The sequence below is a fragment of the Mastigoproctus giganteus genome, chromosome 9 (genome assembly GCF_048544385.1).
Source record: "Mastigoproctus giganteus isolate SK-2022 chromosome 9, ASM4854438v1, whole genome shotgun sequence".
In the NCBI taxonomy this organism is placed as follows: Eukaryota; Metazoa; Arthropoda; class Arachnida; order Uropygi; family Thelyphonidae; genus Mastigoproctus; species Mastigoproctus giganteus.
Window position 1 is genome coordinate 177,754,764 of NC_143583.1, and position 21,694 is coordinate 177,776,457.

Genomic DNA, 21,694 nt, shown 5'->3' on the forward strand with positions numbered 1-21,694 from the left:
TTGTCCAAAGAAATTTCTGCAGTCAAGGTAAAAAGTGAAGATTTCTATTTCAGTTGAGTGAATAGTAGATTGAGATATTTATCGGGTTCCATTAACTGTAAAGACAACTATTCGCTGTTGGATACTAGCTGATTATGGGAAATATTCAAAGGATTTATCCTGAAAGCCACAAACTTATTAGTACCAGTGCAAAAGTTTCACAAAAGAAAGAATAACCAGTGGTGTGTTTTTTTTGTTGTTGTTTTTTTTAGCTCGAGCGACTAACCTATCCGCTCTGCGAAAAAAAAGGCTATAAAATTCCTTTCGTACTAATAGTAAACATTTCAACTAGCCGGCCAAAGATCTACAAAAGCAAGAATACACAACTTTAAAAAAAAAATAAAATAAACTGCTACAGAATTTTATATCCAGCTAAACGAAACCAGTACTTTCGTTCCGAGTGGCGTGACCGACGATAAGAAAGTGAAGTTTAGTTTAAAAAACAAACAACTAAAATATTTAATTCAAATAAAGTAACTCAGTTGCCAAAATCGAATTCGTGATAACTCTGAAAAGTTGGAAACAATACTTAGAGAGCCTGAAGGCCATCAGGCGTGGGAAAGCCTGCACTGGCTCAAGTTAGATAAAACCCACAAGAGCAAATGATCTCAGACAATGTGTTTGATAATCGGCTGAAGGGGCGATGTCCGGAAAGTGTTAAATGAACACAAAGGAATACGCCCAATAGACCAAGCGGGAGTTCTGAGAACGGAAACAGAACTGAAATGAAAGTGGTTGTGAAAAGAGAACCGAGATTGATCGGAAGAGGCTAATTACTGTTTCTGGAACTACTGATATCAGAAACACAATAATCCGCTACCTTAATGATGAGAAGGGAGTCTCTGTTAAGCTTTAGAATTATGTGAAATTTGCGAATAAGCAGTAAGGACAAATAAAGGTTATTTCAATTGTTTTGCATATTTAGATCATCAGCAGTGAATAGCATGAATCAAAGAAGTACAACAATTACCACAAGTACCCCAGCACACTTATTAAATAAAAAACAAATGTCATATATATTACAACTATAACAAAGATTTATCCTTTGTCAAGAAAAATAATTATCTAAAGTACATGCCAGTATTAACATAATGGAAGAGACGGAATGGATCCAGTGCAATAAACACAATGACTGACGAGACACTCACCCTTTTTTCCTCAGCCACAGATTTCGTTTTCCACACGAATTCGATGATCACTAATACACAAGCTATTCCTAAACCTGCTAGAAGCAAAACAAATACTCCCCCTATTTTGGTCAAATTTAATTCGTTCACTGAGATTTGTATTTTTGAATCATCTTTAACGCAGTTCACTCCGCCTTTTCGACGCCACCAGCGTTCTTTGAGCTCATAAAGAACCCCATTTTCTTGAAGTTTCAACATCGCACTGGAGAATGGAGTTCTGTACGGAGAACCTGGGAAAAAGAAATCGCATCTTAAATTATTAGCAAAATCATTAAAAGCGATTCCATTATTAGAGATAATATGAAGGTTGTATCAAAGCTATTGGCAGGTGATCTATAACTAGATACATAATTCGAATTTTTATACATTTATTATAAGCATTACCCACTGACATTCAAATCTTTAAAACTAAACCAGATTCAAGGCGCCGAACTCGCGTACGCCATCGCTCAACCAAATTCTTAAATCCAGTTTGGTAAAATATAGTCAACCTATTGGTGCTCCACCGTTTTCAGACTTCATGCCTTCTATTGAGTGATGGAGAATCCACTTAGCGAACAGATCTCGAAATGAAATCGACCATTAGTAATGTAGTTCTTTCCACTCCATTATGTCGACATTACATCAGTTGAACAACCTCGCTAACATTGGACTCGTCCATCTGCAATGATTATACATTCACTGATTTCATCTCTCACTTCAGTAGAAGACTTTCTAGTTCCCTTGCCCTCGATTTCTGTTTCTTCCTTCATAAATTTCTTTATCCATCTTCGGGAATGGTTGATATCGATTATCTCCTCGCCATACACATTAGTCAACCTGTTATGGCTGTCGATAGCGGTACATCCTTGGACGCGAATTCAATAACTGTTCTTTGTTTTAACTTAATATCCATGGTCACAGACGGAAAAGGAAAAAAACACAAATTATATGAATTACTTTAGATAAAACTATCATACGCAGTTTATTTGCCGGAAAAAACAAATGAAACCTTGAATAACATTCAAAAAGTTAATCCTGATTAAGTAATAACTAAACTTAATAGTTAAGGCTTTTGGGAAACTGAACTGATTACAATACGCTCTAATCTAATTCAAGATTTCAGGCTATTAACCTGATTTACTTCAAATTACATTACGATAAGACGTTGTTACAATTATTTTAATTAATTAACCTAATTAATAATCTTGATTTTTAATTAAGTATGAACGTGGAAACGTTTCAAATTACTGAATGGTCTGGCATTGGACTGTTAACTAGACATCCTCTGGATGGTCTGAATGGTTTTAAACATTGTTCGGAGTATCGAAAATGAAAAGAAGAAACTGCGCGTTGCAAAAAACAAGATATCGCATGCGCTGTGAGCTGTCCATTTCGAGTAGACCACTTATTCCACAGCCATGCAACAGTCAGCTATCTACAGTGGGAACAGAAAGAGTATTTTGTCCTTTGTTAAACGTTTCCTCGACCAAACTCATTTCGCATTTGCAGATTCGCTTGAAGAAATGTCGTTAATTCTGTCCAACATCCATTAGGGTCCTTAATGACCGAAAAGTTGAGTTTTGCAATCCTGATAAGAACTATTAAACGGAATTTCCACCTAAATTAATTCGAATGACGAACAATAATTCCCATTTTAGGCCTTTTATCCAGTCTTTTCTCGTTATCATAGCAGGAAAACACAGTTAATTGATTTATACATTAATGAACTCGGTCATTAATGTTTCACTATTTCTTTCAAAGAACATCAATGGAGACGAGCCCGGCGGTGTTGGAAAATAAAACAAATAACGTCGATTTATGTTAGGAACCTCAGTTATCTGATTACAACTCCGAGTATCTCCCAGAATGTCCGTTGTTTTGCAGATTAACCTTTGACCCAAAACTGCTAAATCTTCTCAAGGAAAAAAACCTTTTTAAGTTAAAGAACCAGAAATTTCGAATTAAATTTCTTACCGCTAGGCGTCGCAATGCCATAACCTTTAGTGTCAAGAAGTCCACCGATCTGCATTAAGTCGCAGTTTCTTTCTGTAACGTACTCGATACTGGTAGATTCCATAAAAAAGGCGTAATCTCCCTGTTTGACCTTTTCTACGCCCTCGGCATTGGAAGAGACAAACATACTCGGCTTCGAAGACTCCATCACAGCCCACATCTTGCGGTAAGTCGGTATCTTCGAGTCCTGAATAAGATATATCTGCGTCAATAAAATACGGAGAGAACAGAAAAGGGAGAAAATAGATTGAAAGAAGTAGTGGATTGTTGAAAAGTAGGGCGAGGAAAAAGAGAATAACATGTTGACAAAAGTAGAAAAAACACAAATAAACAATTCTTTCATTTCTTTTAATTTAATTTCTTTCATAAACATTTCTTTCTCTCTCATCCTTCCATTTACATCCATTAACGAAATAGATGTAAATGGGGAAGATGAGAGAGAAAGCAAGAATGAATATAAACAAAAGATTTGTTTATATATCCGTTTAAACCTCACTAATAACCATTTAATTCCCATTAAATATGAATCTGTTAATGGTAAGAATTGAAATTCAATGTATTTTGAAGGAATCAGTGCGTGGTAATCCACCAACTCACCTTGAAGAAAGCCCTTGTTGAACCTGATGTAACACAACCGTAGCGAATCGCCGATTGCTTCGCCAAGTCATCAGCGCTGTCTATCGGGGATTTCATTCTCTCTGCCGTGAGAAAAGCGGCCAGGTTGGCGGTATAAGACGAGACCATGATGAGGGTGAAAAATCCCCAGGCACCAGCCAGAACACGAGTAGACAGGGCCCTTAAATACAACGAACACTTTTCGTTATAAGTTAAAAACAGTGTGCAGATCAAAGTCGGTGGACATGAGAATGCAATGGACATCTTACCTTGGAGAAACATCCGAGCCTTGCTTCATCAGAGATCCGACAGCAAACCACAGACTGTTGAAGAGGGTGAAACGATTCTTCAGTACTTCTGGGTTGGGATTGCACGGATGTGCACTGAGCCACTCGTAGGGGGAGAAACGAGCCAGCACGAATAATGAGAGACTCACCCCGATGTAGGCACTTGCAGTGTACAACCAGATTTCTGAAGAGAAAGGCGATAAGAAAGAAAACAGTTTCGGCACTTTCTTCGTTGGGCGCTTGAACAGAATGCTGATTCCAAGGTTCATGTAAGGCATGGTGAAGTCCACTACTTCCTCGCGTTCGTAAGTGATCGTGAGATCAGCCACGGCAACATCAGTTTCCTATTAAAAAGTGGGAAATAAAATTACCTCAGTTTTTCGCATATAAGGCTGAAAACGACCTTTTCAGGACCATCCCTAGAAACGACATTTTCGTATTTCGAAATGGCATGTCACCTTACGAAACAGAGCTACTCTACACGGCTAAAACTCTATTTCATGTCCTTTATTTCAACTGAACGAACATTACTTACAAATAAATTAGACAATAATTTTTTAACAGAAATCACACGAATAAAGAAGGCGGTTTTTTCTTTAAAACAAGTTATATTTCAAGCTCGTTCAATTTTTATTTCTGAAATCCTGTTAAGAATTAATTAATTATATATATTATTAACTAATAACAAATAAAAGTAATTGTTTTCACTTCGTTTCATATACTTCGCACCAAGATTGTAATATTCACTCAAATTGTTATAATTCACCTATTTCCCCCGCTTCGGGATCGATTTCTGAAGCCTTGTGTAATCAAAGCTTTCATTTTGTCCCCTAAACTGAATCCCCAAAAATCCGTAATTATGGTTTTCTCTCTGAAGCGGGCGCAGTCATTCCAAGTGTAACTAAACACGAAGAACTTGGTGTAACTTTAGACTCAAAGCTTAGGTACAACTGTCACATCGAATCTGTTCTACGCAAGGTAAGCCAAATGCTCTGGATTGCCCTTCAACATCTCCTTCACATTACGGATTCAAAACCTACAATAAGATATCTGCAAACCGTTGTGTACGCCACTGTTCTCTGTATGCCTCTGAAATATGGGCCTCTGTGGCACCTTCTCTCATGAAACCTCTCCTCGCCAGCGAATACTGGATACTGAAGTGGGCAACCCACAAACATCGCCTTCCCTCCCAACAGAGGACCACTAGGATGGCCGATCTACTGCAAATCTCATGGCTGCCTCAAATAATCCGCATGAGAAGAACCGTGACCACTGCCAAAATGCTGGTGTCGGCTAAATGATCTCCCCTACCTTCTGGGACATATGCTAATGGCATGTGCCACCTCCTTCCCTAAGAGCCACTCCTCTTCTTCAGCTACAGCGGAACAGGCTGAAGATCGGTGGCCGATATCCACCCGGTCAAGTACGCAAGCAATGTTAATGATCGGAATAGACCTCCGAAGAAAAAAAAAGAGAAGCAAACTGCAATTTCGATGAAGCCAAACAGGATCCTATTTCGCATGCTCGTATGAAGATCCAGCGAAAAAGTTGCGTATAAATGGACGAAAAGCCCAAACAAATGTTAGTGTGAAGGCGGACTAAGCCAAAAAGGCACGTGAACGTTCGAATGGTCTCTCTTTTTTCTTGAATAAATCACGTGTATGACATTCGGTTCACCTTTAAAACACGATACTATTTTAAAGTTTTAAATCACGCTGGCACGATTCTGCACGTACTGGATAATCGTGATTCATTCTGCGGTCCCAAAGGAGGGAAGAAAATGGCGTTTAGAAACATTCTGTAAATGTAAAGCGATAAAGCAGCGATCAGCTGACTCAGTCATAATTATTGAAAGGTTAATAGCGTCTACGGGGACGCAGACATCAATGTGATCGATGCATGACCGAGTGCCACGACATCCAATATCTGCTGTCGCTAAATGATAGCATCATAAGCATTATGGTGATAAACCAAAACACAGGGGGCCATATTGCAGTTGTTATTAATATTTATGTGCCCAACAATGCGATACTTTTGCTGATTTTAATTAGGGGATTTGCAATCCAGGCATTCAAATTTAACTACGAAGTTTATAATATTCATTTTATCTGGGGAAGGAGAATGATTTAGATGAGTACAAACTAATCATGCATACTGCCAAGCACAATTAGCCATTGGATAACTAATGCAGTAATTGGCAAACTCAGTAGGCAAAATAATCAGAAAGTGGTTCCGAATTAATTTGGAGAATTATTACTGAGTAATATTTAATGGTGGAATTAGAAACAGTAACTAATTCCAGCTTATGCCTTTGCTACAGCGCGTATTAGAATCTCTCTGATTGAAACTAACACTAAATGGGTTTCTATGGAAGGTTTTTCTTCTATAAATCTATCTTCGACTGTTTTCTGATGAGGTGCAGGGTGTCTAGAAATCGCCCATATGTTGAATGATTCCTGATCGAAGACTCTCGCGAATATTGGATATCTTCAGTGGCAGTGACACAGTGATCGTTACAACATTTCAACGGTTTCCTTTGTTATGTTGGCTTTAATGGCACAAGGGCTGATGTGGTCAAATCACCCTTCTTTACTTAATATGCAATGCAATACTAGAGATCAGAACATGGCGTGTAATTGAATTATGTCCTTTGCATCATTCCCTATCATGTGATGAAATATTTGAATTGCAGATCCAGCATTTTAATAGTGAACACAATCAATATGCTTTACAGTGAGTAAGTAATTGCAAGTATTACATGGAACGGGTCATCCCAGGTGAGAAAGCAAAAATGTGTCAAATGAGTGTGACCAAACCGTGCTCTAGCAAGAACGTCGAATATCTTGATGGCTATTCAGACGAAAGCTAGATACACTTAACTGTGGTTCATGTTTTATTTGTTGTAGTTTATTATTTATTTGGGTTTGCCAGGACTGTATCCATCAATTTCTTATTACGGATTTTTAATAAAAAAATGATGGCCGTTTGTTTTGCTGATTATCCTGCATTCATTTCCTTTAATGCCAGTACGACTTGGAATCGAACAAATAGTAACTGTTCTTTTATCCCTTCGAAATATAATGAGTTGGATCTTAAAATATGACGATCGACTGAAGATTTATTTTGTGATGCAATTACACTACTGAAGGAGGTAGAATAAAATTATGGTTTGAAGAGGATGATAATGATGCTTTCCAAAGCTAGTTAAATTACGTATTTCTCTGCAGAAAATATGCTACATTCAAACAGAAAATCTACAGCAAGTGTGCAGGTGTGTACTACAATAGTTGTGTCTGTTTTTAATTGATACTCGTTTTTTTATGAAAACCCCAAACACGAGAGGTATTAGTATCTATAATATTTAGTATCGTGCATGGGTTGGAGGTTGACACGATGAAAGAAGATATTTTTTGACATTGGACTTGAACTTCTGTAGACTGTAATTTTCAGGAAATACGTACGAAGGAAGGTTGTTCCAGAAAACGGCAGTTGAATGAATAAACGAGGAAGATGAAGAGTTGGTATAGTGAGTCTGAAGTTGGACTGTAAATGGATGTTGACTGGTGGTGGCACGTGTTTGGACTGTTTTGAAAGAGAGAGCGGGAATTATAGAAGCCAATTCAGAAGAACAGTGCCCATTGAAGTATCTGTAGAAGAGGCATACAGCAGAAACAGTACGTCTACGAGACAGCGAGTGCAGAGACTCTATTAGAGTGGAGTCATTTATTAACCTAACTGCCCTCTTCTGAATGAAATCTAGAGGTTTTGGGAGCACGGCCCCAGTGTGGGAACAATATTCCATGATAGGGGGGCGATTTGCACAGAGTGAACAGCTGTTTGGAAGAAAAGTAACGCCGAGAGCGAAAGAGAAAACCAAGTTATTGAGATGCAGAGGAAGCAATATTTGTAATGTGCTTGTGCCAAGAGAGATTACAAATCAGGGTAATCCCCAAAAGAGATATACACCGATGAGCCAAAACATTATGGCCACCTACCTAATATGATGTTGGTCTGCCACGTGCAGCCAAAACAGCTCGTACCCGGCGTGGCATGGATGCTACAAGATTTCTAAATGTGTCTTGTGGTATCTGGTACCAACATGTAACCAGCAGATCCTTTAACTCCTGAAAGGTCCGTGGTTGAGACGCCGCAGATCGGAGTTGCTGTTCCAACACAAACCACAGATGCTCGATGGGATTGAGCATCTGTGGTTTGTGTTTGGGGAATTTGGAGGCCAGGGAAATATACCTGGAAGTCTTCCTCATGTTCCGTGAACCAGTCTCAAACAATCCGGACGGTGTGGCATGGCGCATAATCCTGCTGAAAGACGGCACCGTCAGAGGGGAAGACCATTACCATGAAAGGGTGTACCTGGTCAGCAATGATGTTTAGGTACAAAGTGCTAAGTCTCAAGCACGTAGAGAGAGAGAGAGAGAGAGAGTGTGTGTGTACTTTATACCTAAACATCAATGCTGACCAGGTACACCCTTTCATGGCAACGGTCTTCCCCTCTGGCGGTGCCGTCTTTCAGCAGGATAATGCGCCATTCCACACCGTCCGAATTGTTCGAGACTGGTTCACGGAACATGAGGAAGACTTCCAGGTATATTTCCCTGGCCTCCAAATTCCCCAAACATCAATCCCATCGAGCATCTGTGGTTTGTGTTGGAACAGCAACTCCGATCTGCGGCGTCTCAACCACGGACCTTATAGGAGTTAAAGGATCTGCTGGTTATGTGTTGGTACCAGATCACAATGATGTTTAGGTTGGTGGTAGACGTCAGAGTGCCCGGCACATGGATGACTCGACCCCGGTTGAGTCATCCATGTGTCGACCCTTGTTGAAAATAAGTCCAAGGAATTTGTCTGCTGGTGCAACTGGGATGTTGTTCTGTTCAAGTTTGTTTGTTGTTTGTTGTTATTTGGTTTTTAGGAGCATTAGCAACTAAGGCCACATTGCTCCGGGAATATGCGGTGGTGACGGGATCGAACCCCGGTCTAATCAAGAAGCGTGTGCTACGCACTGCTGCTCCTTCCCACCTGGCTACGGAGGCGCCCATTCTGTCCAAGACATCAGGGTCAGGATGAAGATTACATTTGCGACAGAAGTGTACACAAACGGTCTTTTGTGATGAAAATCTGAACCCATTAGCCAATGATCAAGATGAAAGGTGATCAATTGTTTTCTTCAGTTGCTTTTCAATAACACTCATATTGCATGAATGACAAAATATAGTAAATTTATCAACATAGAGGGCATTGTTTACCGTGGGTGGAAGTCGTTCTGTGATAGAGTTTATTTTGATTGTGAAAAGCGAGACACTTAGAGTGGATCCTTGTGGGACTCTGTCCTCCTGACAAAACTCTCGAGAGAGTGTGGATCCTAAACGGACTTGAAATTGGCGATTCGAAAGGAAGTCAAGGGAACCATGATAGGCCATTTGCGAGTGTCCGTATTTTTGACACTTGAAGCATCTTAATCAGTTTGGTACATATGGACTTACTGTACAGTTCAAGTACCCATTTTTAATCTCATTAGGAGATATTGACATATTAATTGTAAGGATCTGGTTTCTAGTAGGTACTAGATTCACATCCCTCCTACAAATATTCTCTTGGCAGCTGTCACTCCTCGTGACTTAAGTTCAAAACAGATTTCTTCCTCTGACCCTTCCATAAGATCCCAATCGGAGATCACGCCACAAGAGGAATTTAAGGTCTTATGAGGGTTAACTATAATCGGAATTCTCCCGATGGAGGTGGCTTGAAGAAGCTGGGTGCTTTCCGTTTTTCTATTAAGATATCGCCGGAGCGTAGCAGTTTGACTGATTTCGGCGAACCTGCCAACCCTTCCAGTCCCTTCTGAATAAAGGCGGCAACATCTTTCCAATGGGTCTTTCAGATGTTGAATGGATAACCAAGAAGCGTGGGATTGGTCCTGGTTTTTCTTCCATCCTTGGCCGTTTGGCTGCGTTAGTCGTATTCTGTTTATCTGTATTTTGATCTGGTACGGACCGTGTTGGGGCATCAGGAGAAAAGTGTAGAGGTTCATAAGCGTTTTGGGGCGCCTTCGTAGCCAGGTGGGAAGGAGCAGCAGTGCGTAGCACACGCTTCTTGATTAGACCGAGAGTTCGAGCCCGTGACCACCAAAATGCGGAAAGGTCAGGGAATGATCACCGCATATCCTCCGAGCAATATGGCCTTAGTATTAGTATAGGCATTTGATGCAAGAAAGCAAGCTTATGCAGCATCAGCCAAAAAAAAAAAAAAAAAAAAACCACTTCCACTTCACCCCTCTGTTCGTTCAAAATACCTGTCCAGCTGAGCCTTAAACTTATTTAGGCTATCAACCTCCACCACAAGGGATGGAAGTCTGTTCCACCAACCAACCACCCGCTGGCTAAAGGCAAATTTCCGCACGTCTATCCTACATCTGTCTTTCCTCAATTTGAATTTATGCCCTCTCAGGTGATTATTCTGAGCTAGAGGAAGAATCCCATCAGCATTGAGCATGCTTAAACCATTCAAGGCTTTATACACCTCTATCAGATCACCTCGCTGGTGCCTAGTCTCCAGACACTGTAATTTGCAAAACTTAAGCCTTTCTTCGTAAGAGCACCCCTTTGTTCCATTCACTAATCTTGTTGCCCTTCTCTGTACTCGTTCCAGCAGCTCTACATCCTTCTTGATGTGAGGCCTCCAGACCTGTATACAGTACTCTAGGTGTGGCCTTACCATCGCCTTATACAATGGAATAATCACCTCCTTATCCCTGCTGGAAAAATTCCTGTATATCATTGACAATACTCCATGAGCTACTCTTGCAGCCCGTCTGCACTGCTCAGAGAACTTCATATCTGCCTGCACAACCACCCCCAAGTCCCTTTCATTCTCTACCACTGTCAGTGTTGTACCATAGAGTTGATACGTTGCTCTGGGGTTGCTGTTTCCCATGTGTAGTACTTTACATTTGTCAATGTTAAACTTCATTTGCCACCTCTCAGCCCATCTGCTCAACCTTTCCAGATCCTGTTGCAGAAGCATAGTGTCAGTAGTGTCCTTGACAACCCTGCCGACCTTTGTATCGTCTGCAAACTTGGACATTAATCCCGATATACCATCATCAATATCATTTATAAATACAGAAAACAATAATGGACCCAACACTGAGCCCTGAGGGACTCCACTAATAACATCAGTCCACGATGAGCAGTGTCCATTGATTACCACTCTCTGTCTTCTCCCCCTCAACCACCCCTTTATCCATAGCAGCAATTTGCCTCCAATGTCACACTGCTCCAATTTGTGTAGCAGTCTTCCATGTGCAACAGTATCAAAAGCCTTTCTAAGATCCAAGTATATAATATCAAAGTTATTCCCTGCATCCAGTTCTTTTGTGACTGCATCATAGTATCCAATCAAGTTGGTCAGGCAAGACTTCCCCTTAACAAAACCATGCTGTGTCTGAGCTATAACTGAAGTCTTGTCTAAATGATCCTGCAGTGCGTCTTTAACCAGTGCCTCCATTAATTTTCCTGGAACAGAAGTCAAGCTCACAGGTCTATAATTACTTGTGTCAGCCTTTGATCCTCCTTTGTGAATTGGGATCACATTTGCACATTTCCAGTCTATGGGTACCTCCCCTGAGTCCAAGGAAGCTCTCATAATTATGGCTAAGGGTTTGCTTACTTCCTTTGCTGCCTCCTTTAATATAACTGGATAGATCCCATCCACCCCGGGTGCCTTTCTTGTGTTTATCTTCAACAGTTTCTCCTCCACTTTACTCCCAGTTATTTCAAGATTCTGTAACTTACTGCTAGAGTTGAATACACCTCTGGCATTCCCCTCGCTGAATAACTCCTCATGTGTGAATGTCGATGCAAAATATTCATTTAGTTTGTTAGCCACCTGAGCAGGATCATCAACACTTGACCCATCAATATCAAGTGGACCAATCTGATTCATCCCTTTCCTTCTAGAGTTTACATAAGTAAAGAACTCTTTGCTGTTTTTCTTTGCATCCCTTGCCAAGGATTTCTCGTAATCTGCCTTCGCCTGCCTAACCTCCTTTGTAACTTGGTTGCATATCAACTTGTATCTATCATAGGCTTCTGTGTCATGTGTTAATTTGTATGTATCCCATGCATTTTTCTTCTCTGCCATATGCCTCATTAGTTCATCTGACATCCATTTTGGCCTAAACCTTGAACAATATTTCTTAGTTGGTATGTAAAGCCTAGTAGCTTCCAAGATAAGTTCTTTGAATGCTTCCCATTTTGAATTTGCTGTTGGTAACATCGGTGTATGGGTGAGATGACGTCAGTGATGAGGCGAAAGAAAAGAATTTTGTTTTTTGTTTTTATAATGAAAACAAAAGAAAACAATGAAATTAACTGGATCTTTGAAAACATCATCAGTTGGTCCCACTGTATAGAATTTAAATACTGTCTCAGTCCATCGTAGTCGCCTTTACGGAAGCAATAACCCTTCCCTTTACCCCTAATGGTAGTTACCTCTTTGAGTAAATCCCACTTCAGCACACTGTGATCACTGCCACCTAGTGGTTCATTTATCTGCAGATTCTTAATGCATGAAGAATCACTGCTGATAATCAAATCAAGAGTGTTCCTCCCTCTAGTTGCCTCCCGAACATGCTGATGTAGAAAACAATCATCCAATAAATCCACAAAAGCCCTGCTAGTGTGTGAGTATCCAGCCCCCAAATTCCAGTCAATATCTGGGAAATTAAAATCTCCCATTATAAGACACTCTGATTTACTGGCCCACTATTTCCCTGTACAGTTCCTTATTATACTCATCAGAGTCATTAGGCCTATAGCACACTCCTACTCTCAATTTTGATTTCCCAATGCTTATGTCACACCAAACTGACTCCACACTGCACTGTCCAGCGATGTCGACTGGCTTCACTTCCTTGGTTTTTATGTGTTTCTTAACTAATAGCATAACACCTCCCCCCTTCCTATCCTGTCTATCCTTTCTGTAGACGTTGTACTCCCCAAATTGCAGTTCCGCATCCCTTATATCTGTGTGACACCACGTCTCTGATATCCCAACAATATCTGCCTTCGATGTTTTGAGCAATACCTCAAATTCATCAAATTTATTTACTAAACTCCTAGCATTGGTGTACACACAAGTATACCTGCACCTGTTTCTATTCTTAGCTACCCTAACACAACCCATGTGTTTACTTGTACCACAATGGCTCCCAGCAGTCTCTGAAATACCATGCATCTTGTTTTTCAGGCTTCTGCTCATTCTAATAGAAGCAGTGCTAGAATCTCTTTCACCTCTGCCAGTGGCTACTGTCAATCTATTGGTCTTTGTCTCCCCCCAAGCTAGCAGTTTTCCGACCCACCTAACACTGCCTCGATAGCATCAGCAAATAAAAGGAGCATTAGCAACTAAGCCTTAGTTGCTAATGCTCCTAAAAACCAAATAACAACAACAACAAGATCAGTGTATAATGCAAGGGAAACAAAGGAATAAGTAATAGAGATAGAGTCCAGATAACAAAAAAAACTAAAGAGACGGAGAATATGATAGGTGCTAGGTTAAGAAATGTATCAATGGGAAAGTGAGAGAAATGTTGTGCATGTGGGGAACATTGAGAGAGCTGTGAATGTATAATGGATTAGAAGGGAATTAAGGGTTTAAAGAAAGATTCTGAATATGTTTAAATGACAGATAAATAAGGTATATGAGGAAAGCTGAATATGGTGTTTTAATAGATGAAATTTATGTACAATTAGCTTAATTGAATGATTAGTAACAAGGAGGGAAATTAGGATACTGAAGATTTGTCTACCATAAGTATATGGTAACAGTGCAGTGAGAATAAGAGTTGAATGATGAATGTAGCATTTTGAATATTACTATATGAAACAGTATTGTATCCAGGAGTAAAGAAAAGAGGTAAAGGAATGTATAAGTGTTAGGAGTTAATTAAGATATAAGGGAAGAAGAATGAATCATGTTTTTTATGTAATTGTCTAATCGGATTAACAAATGAAAGGTAATTGAATTAAGACTAATATACGTAAGGTATATCTGATTTAACTTTGTATATCATGATCATATGCTACCTAATTCAGTTGTATTTTCCCTTTGAGTCCTTTATTCTAAATAACACACGCCTTCCTTGCCTAGTTAAGAATTTTCTCTCCCACAATTTAGCGAGAGCAATCCTGGAAACTGCTCTCATGATTCTGAGAATCTTCCGTGAGATATACAGTGTATAGCAGTCAGGTGGCCTTGGAAGGCGTGTGGGTGCCTAACAATCTAAATAAGATTTCCAAGGTCAAAAGGAAAATAACAAAAAAATAATACTAATATAAAAAAATAAAGAATAAAATATTACCCCCCCTACAGTTCCCCTCACCACGTATAGGTGCCCAAGTCGAGGGGTGGGCAAGAAGCAAGTTTTCTATTCTTAGTCTGTTCAAAATCTAGTTTGGATTGATTAATAACTGCTTTGTAATTGTTACGAGCTTTGGTGTAGGCAGGAAATGAATCTGAAGAATTGGAAACAACCCAATTACGATATGCAAACATTCTTCCCTTGAATAAATTAGTAAATAAAGCAGCTTTATCTTTAGCTGAGGAGGCAGTAGAATCATAAGATTTTAACAGAGGTGGAAGTATAAATGGGCAAATGGCTTTGGCAAGAAACTGAAATGTTAGAAGCAAGTTTTCTGAAAACTAAGCACATTTATTGGAAATCCAAGGTTTAGATGAAGGACGAGATTTTAAATTGAAGTGTGGAATAAAGGATTCCATTCCTACAAGAATAATTTCACTGACACGATCTGAGCAAACGTTGACATCAGAAGTTTTGAAACAGTAATCCGACCAAGAAAAAGAAGAAAAGAAATCTCGCAGGTCATCCCATTTTGCATTCTTATAATGCCAAACTTTTGTATTACAAATATTTGTAAGCCTATTTTCAATAGGCTTACTTTCGTAATGATTTATCCAGCGAAGTTCGAAAAGAAATGGTTAAACGGTACAAGATGGAAAACTTCGGATTTTAATTGCGTAATTGAGAAGAAGAATTTTTATTATTTTTCTTCGAAGGGCGAGTGGTGTTTCATTAGCTTCTACATACAAATCACTGTTTTGAACTGGTGATGCCCGGAACGTGCCAAGATTGAAATAAATAAAATAGTTCTTTTTTCTTAATTTCAATTTGAAGTTTCCTCTCGATAGTAGATATATTCTCTGAGTGACAAAAATTGGAGAGCTCTTCAGCATAGATATATGCTTAAACAGTACTTGGAATATCCTGAATTACGTTGTTTATTCTGATGGGCACAAGTTCCTGCAGGATTCCTTCTTCCTTGAAAAAAAGAGTGGGAAAAAGTAGTTTGGTAGCGAATGATTTGGACTGTAGAAAACTTTGAACAAGAAGTAGCCCTCTCGCCCTAAAATATGTAGGTCTTCAAAGATCAAATGCTCTTTCAATATCCAAACTGGTTTCAATAGTAGATGCTTCCTTAATTATTACGGTTATAACGATTTTATGTAATGTTCACAATGAAATCAACTGACATTTTATTCTAAATCATTGTAATCAGTTACTGGAAATCCATATAGTATGTACGTTGACGTAACAAAGGTAACTAATACGATTATTAATATGTATAATTACTAAAATCACTAGTTATTTTTATCAAGTACTGTATTTGATACTCACCCTGTCTATCAATTCTCGGATTAATCCATTCCACTCTCCAAGTTCATTCTTGCTTCCATAGGAGCTGTCTCGTACCAGACGGATCTCGTACCGGAATCCATATACTTTCGAAATCTCATAAATCAGATCCACACAGAATCCTTCATATTTGTCATTGCCCATTAGCTTGTCTGCAGACGCTTTTAACATGGAATAAGGAGGATTCTGGAAAGACGTTTTGACATGTGTTTTATATCTTACGACAGAAGTCACCAGAATTCATTATCAATTATAAACATATTATATTATTTCAGTGGTTTAGTACTGGTATTAGCCCTACAGTTTATGAAACCTAGAGGCTTTTTTTGCGCTATCTAAAAATAGATAAAAATAATAACAAAATGACACTTATCAATAAATCAAAAACATTGAACGTGTAGGAACTCTTCTAGCAAGTGCAGTATGTTCTCCAAAAGAACCATAGTAACACCCCTTTTTGATGACATCAGAGAAGATAGCGACTATATTGCCCTGGCCCTACTGACTCTCGAAGATCACGGCTAAAGTTGCTCAATTGACAGGTCGATTGACCTGTCAATTGAGCAAACTGTCAACTGCTAGGGAACGACATATATACAGGAGGTGAAAAATATAACAGAAATACCTGACATGAAAATACTAGTTTCTGTAATGGCTGTATGGGGTGTTCATGAACATGCAGTGATGAATTTTTTTGTCTTGCAGGCAGTACTATAAAGGAAAGACGATAAAAGCTGCGCTCATTTACAGGTGATAGAGGTAGAAGAAAATGACCGAAATGTCCGAGTTCCAAAGACAAATTGTTGGTGCATGTTTAACAGAGTCATCGAAAAAATAAAATCTGGTAGGACGAATTGCAGCAAAAAATCGAAGTTGACTGAAAGAGACCAACCGATTGTAGCCCGAAAACATAAAACTATTGCCTCAAAAATAACTACAGAACTTAATGTGAGTCGCAATACAGTTTCTATCAAAACAGTTCGACGATAAATTCATAGAGTTCAAATTTATGGCAAAGCCCGCCACTATTGCCAAGCCACGAAATCTGGACACTTGATGATTGGAAACGTGTCACGTTTTCAGACGAACCATCATTCACACTGTTTCCAACATCGGGAAGAGTTTACGTTTAGCATGTCATCGCGACTGTATTGTACGAATAGTAAAACAAGAAGGAGGAGGAGGATGAACAATGGTTGGGGCAGCAATATCTTGTATTCTTCAGGTCCTATTATCACTCTGAACGGGCGAATTACTGCAATTGATTATCTTGATATTCTGAGTGACTATATTCATCCCAAGGTGCAAACTTTGTTTCCCACAAACGATGCCATGTTTCTAGATAATGTTCAAATACACTCAGCCAGAGTACCCATCTTGGTTTGAAGAACATAAAACTGAGGAAAATCATCACCCATAGACTACATTATCACCAGACTTAAATATTATTAAACCACTGTGGGCATATTTGGAGACGAGAATGAAAAGCAGATTTCCTCCATCTTCATCATTCAAGCAGCTTGAAATAGTCCTCCATGAAGACTGGTATAATATTCCTCTTAAGACAGTTCAAGATTTATTTGAATCTGTTCCACGTATAATACAAGCTGTTTTAAAAGCAAAGGGTAGCTCAACACCATATTAATGCATACTTGTAACTCAAGATTTACTTATGGAAGAATATTAATTGTTTAACATAGAGATTTCTGAGGACGGTCTCATTTGGTTGGTCGAGTTTCCAATTTGCATTGCGATTGCTTTTTTGACCAAGTTCATTGTTTATCCAAAAAGTAATGAAGTAAATTATTTAAGTACTTGAAATAAACAAAATGTTAATTTCATTCAACCGCATAAACTCGGTTCTTACCAGAAGGGTTGTGACTCTCAGGGTTCGATTTTTCATGGACTCGATCACCTCATGGTATACCGTAGTGTAATTCCGAATGAACGAAACTCCCGTGTCTTTAGTCCAAACACCTACCTGAACAAAAAACAAGTAAGACGTAACATGAAAACGTTGATTTATCTCACTTGAATTTAGTTTTAAATTTAAAATTAAGAAATTCACTTTCTTTTTGATTGGAATCAATTCATTTGTCTGCTATAAATAATCTTTAGAAAGAGGGGAATTAAAATGATCGCCTTTTCAAAACTTTCGTAATTCTCATTTTAATAATAATTTAAAAATTGCAAGTAAAATACAAAAGAAACATTGCAGTATTAAAAATCAGTCAGTCCGGTTCTGATTACTGTGATTTACACTTTTCATCCAAAACTGAATATTCTGCAGTACTTCTTGCGAGATACATAAATGTGAACAATTTTTTCCATTCAAGATTTCCTTGTGTAAACGAAAAGAAATAACATAATTACCTTGATGAATCCTTCTTTCTTTAATTCAATTACGTCCAGCTTGAACTCCGTCCGATGACCCCATGGGTCAATTTTAACATTACCACTCATTCCACCGATATGAATCTACAGAAAGAAAGAAGGAAACTATTTTGTGATTATTCCATTCCAGACACGTACATCTGCAAAAGCGCAGAGAAAATCCACCCAGTGGCCTTATAGTACTTCACAGATAAAATAATATTCACTATGTGACAAAAAGCAATCATTAGGACATTAAAAGAAATTTCCTAAAAAAAGTGAAATGAACTGATATTATTCTGTGTTTCTTTTGGTTCAAAAAGAACACCTTTTCGCTCAATACATAATATTAAAATCCATACATGCTGGCCAAAAAAATACGAACCTTTGTATTAAAGATAGTCACAGACAGAAGAAATGCAAGTCGATTCAAATAAACTGTGATGTGGAGCGGTGACGTATTGCCTCATTGAGTACAAGCATTGCACAGGCTGTTCCATTGCAATAACCTGAAGCCAGAATGGGGAAAACGTGCGATCTATCAGACTGAAAAAGGTCTTATTGGGTGCATGTTTAATAGGAGCCACGATTCAAGAAACGAAAGACATAACTGGTTTCTCAAAAGCATCAATTTCAAAGGTTTTTAATGACTGGAAAGCAAGCGGTTCTTGCATATCTCCAAGGCGTAAATGTGGCAGAAAAACAATACTTCAACAGTGAAGTGAAGCCGTTGTACTCTAAGCGTTTTACGTCTGAGCTGAAAAATAAGATATCCTTATGTCAATCCTTACCATGCGCACGGAATTGAAGAAATTGGGTATCCGCAATCGCCTACCTCTCCAGAAGTCACTTGTTTCAGAGAAAAACAGAAAAATCCTTGCAGTGGTGCCGGAAAAATGGAAGAAAGTCATGCGGTCAGATGAATCACGATACACTTGGTTTTGCATTGATAGTAGGCAGAGAGTGTAGCGAGAACTTCACGAAGCGATGGACGTGTCTTCACGTCCATCGCTTGTTCACGAAGCGATGGACGTGTTAAAGACAATCCAAACATCTGCAGGTGGTATCATGGTATGTTTTGTTGGCACGAACTGGTTCCTTTGATACTGGAAGGTCGAATGTCATCCAGGGAGTACCTGAATTTTGTATCAGATCTACTGCACCGTTACATTTTTTTTCCAAACGTGATGGTCACTTTATGGATGACAATGCAACAGCGCATCTTGCAAGAATAGTTCAGGAAACATGACACGGATTTCCACCATCTTCCCTGGCCCCCACATTCGCTTCATCTCAATCGTATTGAGAATGTGTGGGATATGCTGGAGACAGACAGAGAGAGATTCAGCAACGAAGTCTTCTTTCTTCGACTTTGTAGCAGCTGCGCGATATTATGCTAGAAGAATGGTTACAATTACATCAAAACGCGCTAAGTCACCATAGAGAATTCATGCCGCAATTCACATTTCCTGTCATTCAAAACAAAGGTGGCCCGATTCGATGAATAAAGGTTCGTGTTTTTTGGCCAGTGTGTGTGTAGTATTAATATTAATTAAATAATAATGATTTACCATGCTGTACCATGGCGAACTTTGCAAATTTGCATATTATGTACACATGTGTAAATTTCAATTTGATTAAAATGTTTTCAAGCGTTTACCATTATTGTTTTAATGCAGCTATAATGACAAGGAATGCTTTAAAGCTGCTTACTGTTTTTAGATAATTGACTAATGAAATCCCAGCGGACGACGGCTTGGGGTTCCTGCATGATGTTTTGATCGGTTTTGTCTGCGTGTCCATCATGTTATGGAGTGCATGGGCCACCAAATGGAGCGCATCACGAAGTAAGGCTATCTGAGTCTGCAATTTAGAAAAAAAACAAAAAAGGGTGAACAATGATTACAGAGTATAATAGAGAATTATTAAGAGTTTTTGGAATGATTATTCCTTACCTTCATCACTGCGTATTTATGACTGGCCCTCCTGTAATGAGGGGACGTTTCCTCTACTAAATCTACACTCCGGTAATGCGCTGGATCCACAATTCTCAGCCCAGAGATATTCGTTCTTCCGTGTTGAAAATATCCAAGATTAACAGTGTGCAGATCCTTAAAGAACATACAAACCTTAGCATACACATACACAGTTCACAGAAATATACTAGCAGAGTGGATTGTTAATTTACACTGTTGGCTATGTATCCTTGCAAAATAAAAAAGGAAAATATGAACGGTCTCAAAGGAATCAACCAAGAAAAGATTTAAAATTATAGCAATCATTTCATACTCACCAGGCTCAGGATGATGTAGTTGTGATACTCTGTTAACATCCCCACATCTTGTGCCTGTGTAAACGGAACAAATTCTATTAATAAATTATGCCGGTGATTGCACTGTACACATAATGACAATTGACTTAGAATAGGATTACTTTCTGAAGAATATAACTGAGTCTTACATCTTTGAGCACGCTGTGTAACTTATCGATTCCAATATCCATGACGATGTTTGTCTCTCCTTTGCCTCCGATGTCCTTCAGTACTTGCTTATAAGTCTGACCTGCCTTCAGTTGTCGGAGAGTCACTTTGACTTTTTCGTTCACGGAGCTTTTCAGGAGGCTTTGGTGGCGTAGCAAACCTTCAAGAGAAACAGGGAACCAACTCTCACATCATTTACAAAATCTGTGCATATTCAAATGACTGGTGATTTAGCGCACTGTTTAATATTTTCTCGCTTAAAAAATAAAACTTACTTTCGTTATTTTCATAAATAAGCGTGAACGATTTCCAGTTGAGTGCGGTTACTAAATCGAGGTAGGCCTTGCTGAGCGTGCTTTGATAGGGATATGTGCTGACGGAATAGTTGGGAGTCAAGGATGTCCACAGGTCGAAGCTCGTCTGTATGTGGGGTATATGGAGGGATTCGCTAGCTGAGCGGATAACTGCCGCTGTGGACGGGGACTGTGGACCAAGGACAGCCACGACGCCCTCTTCCAGCAAGGAGCAAACTATACAAGAAAATGTAACAGAGTTTTATACACACGTACAGACAAAACACGATCATTAAAACTGTACATTATGGAAGGAACATCGCAAGCCTGAACAAGTTAAAGGTTAATAACCTTTGGCAATTATATGAAAACTCTTGAGCGCTATAGGTTACTGGAGAAACAGTTAAATTTATATTTATTACTTTTAAAATTAGCTAACATGGTTGCAATTGCACAATCTGCCTCTGAATAAACCGAAGAGCGAATTAAGAAAGTTATTTGCTATTTATTTTCATTACTCATATAAATACTGCTTATATTGCTTTACCCCAGTAACTACTAGTGAGTTCATCCAATTTACGATATCAACTTCCTAATTAAGAGTCACGCACGTCTCTGAAATCCTTGCTTCCATCTTACTGCTTCGTTCAAGCAGAAATGAAATTTTAATGCTGTTTATATCCTAACGC

The 21,694-nt window shown here is 38.9% G+C and overlaps 2 protein-coding genes across 2 annotated transcripts in view; both read right to left on the reverse strand.

Moving 5' to 3' along the window:
• Nucleotides 1–289: 289 nt before the first annotated feature.
• LOC150080906 (glutamate receptor ionotropic, kainate 2-like) lies at nt 290–20,565 on the reverse strand. The gene is made up of 11 exons (XM_090380850.1): nt 20,527–20,565; nt 20,189–20,344; nt 19,947–20,096; nt 18,234–18,338; nt 17,728–17,841; nt 15,843–16,046; nt 4,106–4,467; nt 3,819–4,017; nt 3,183–3,408; nt 1,188–1,456; nt 290–343 (listed from the first exon to the last, which is right to left on the reverse strand). The coding sequence occupies exons 1-11, from the start codon at nt 20,563–20,565 to the stop codon at nt 290–292; spliced, it is 1,878 nt and encodes a 625-aa protein (XP_090236976.1).
• Nucleotides 20,566–20,651: 86 nt separating this feature from the next.
• The window catches only part of LOC150080907 (glutamate receptor ionotropic, kainate 2-like), a 47,064-nt gene continuing 46,021 nt past the window's right edge, over nt 20,652–21,694 (reverse strand). The window contains exons 3-4 of the mRNA XM_090380851.1: nt 20,988–21,242; nt 20,652–20,872 (exon numbers count right to left, since the gene is read on the reverse strand). Of these exons, the coding sequence (XP_090236977.1) occupies nt 20,652–20,872; nt 20,988–21,242 (476 nt within the window). The remainder of the gene's footprint in view (nt 20,873–20,987; nt 21,243–21,694) is intronic.

Excerpts from the sequence above, each read along its gene's own strand:
- LOC150080906 (XM_090380850.1), bottom strand. The coding sequence starts at position 20,565 with ATGTTAACAGAGTATCACAACTACATCATCCTGAGCCTG. Across the intron at positions 20,097-20,188 it reads ATAAATACGCAGTGATGAAG|ACTCAGATAGCCTTACTTCG; the intron begins GTAAGGAATAAT and ends TCTAAATTGCAG. Across the intron at positions 344-1,187 it reads CTGTGGCTGAGGAAAAAAGG|ATCTTTGGCCGGCTAGTTGA; the intron begins GTGAGTGTCTCG and ends TTGCTTTTGTAG.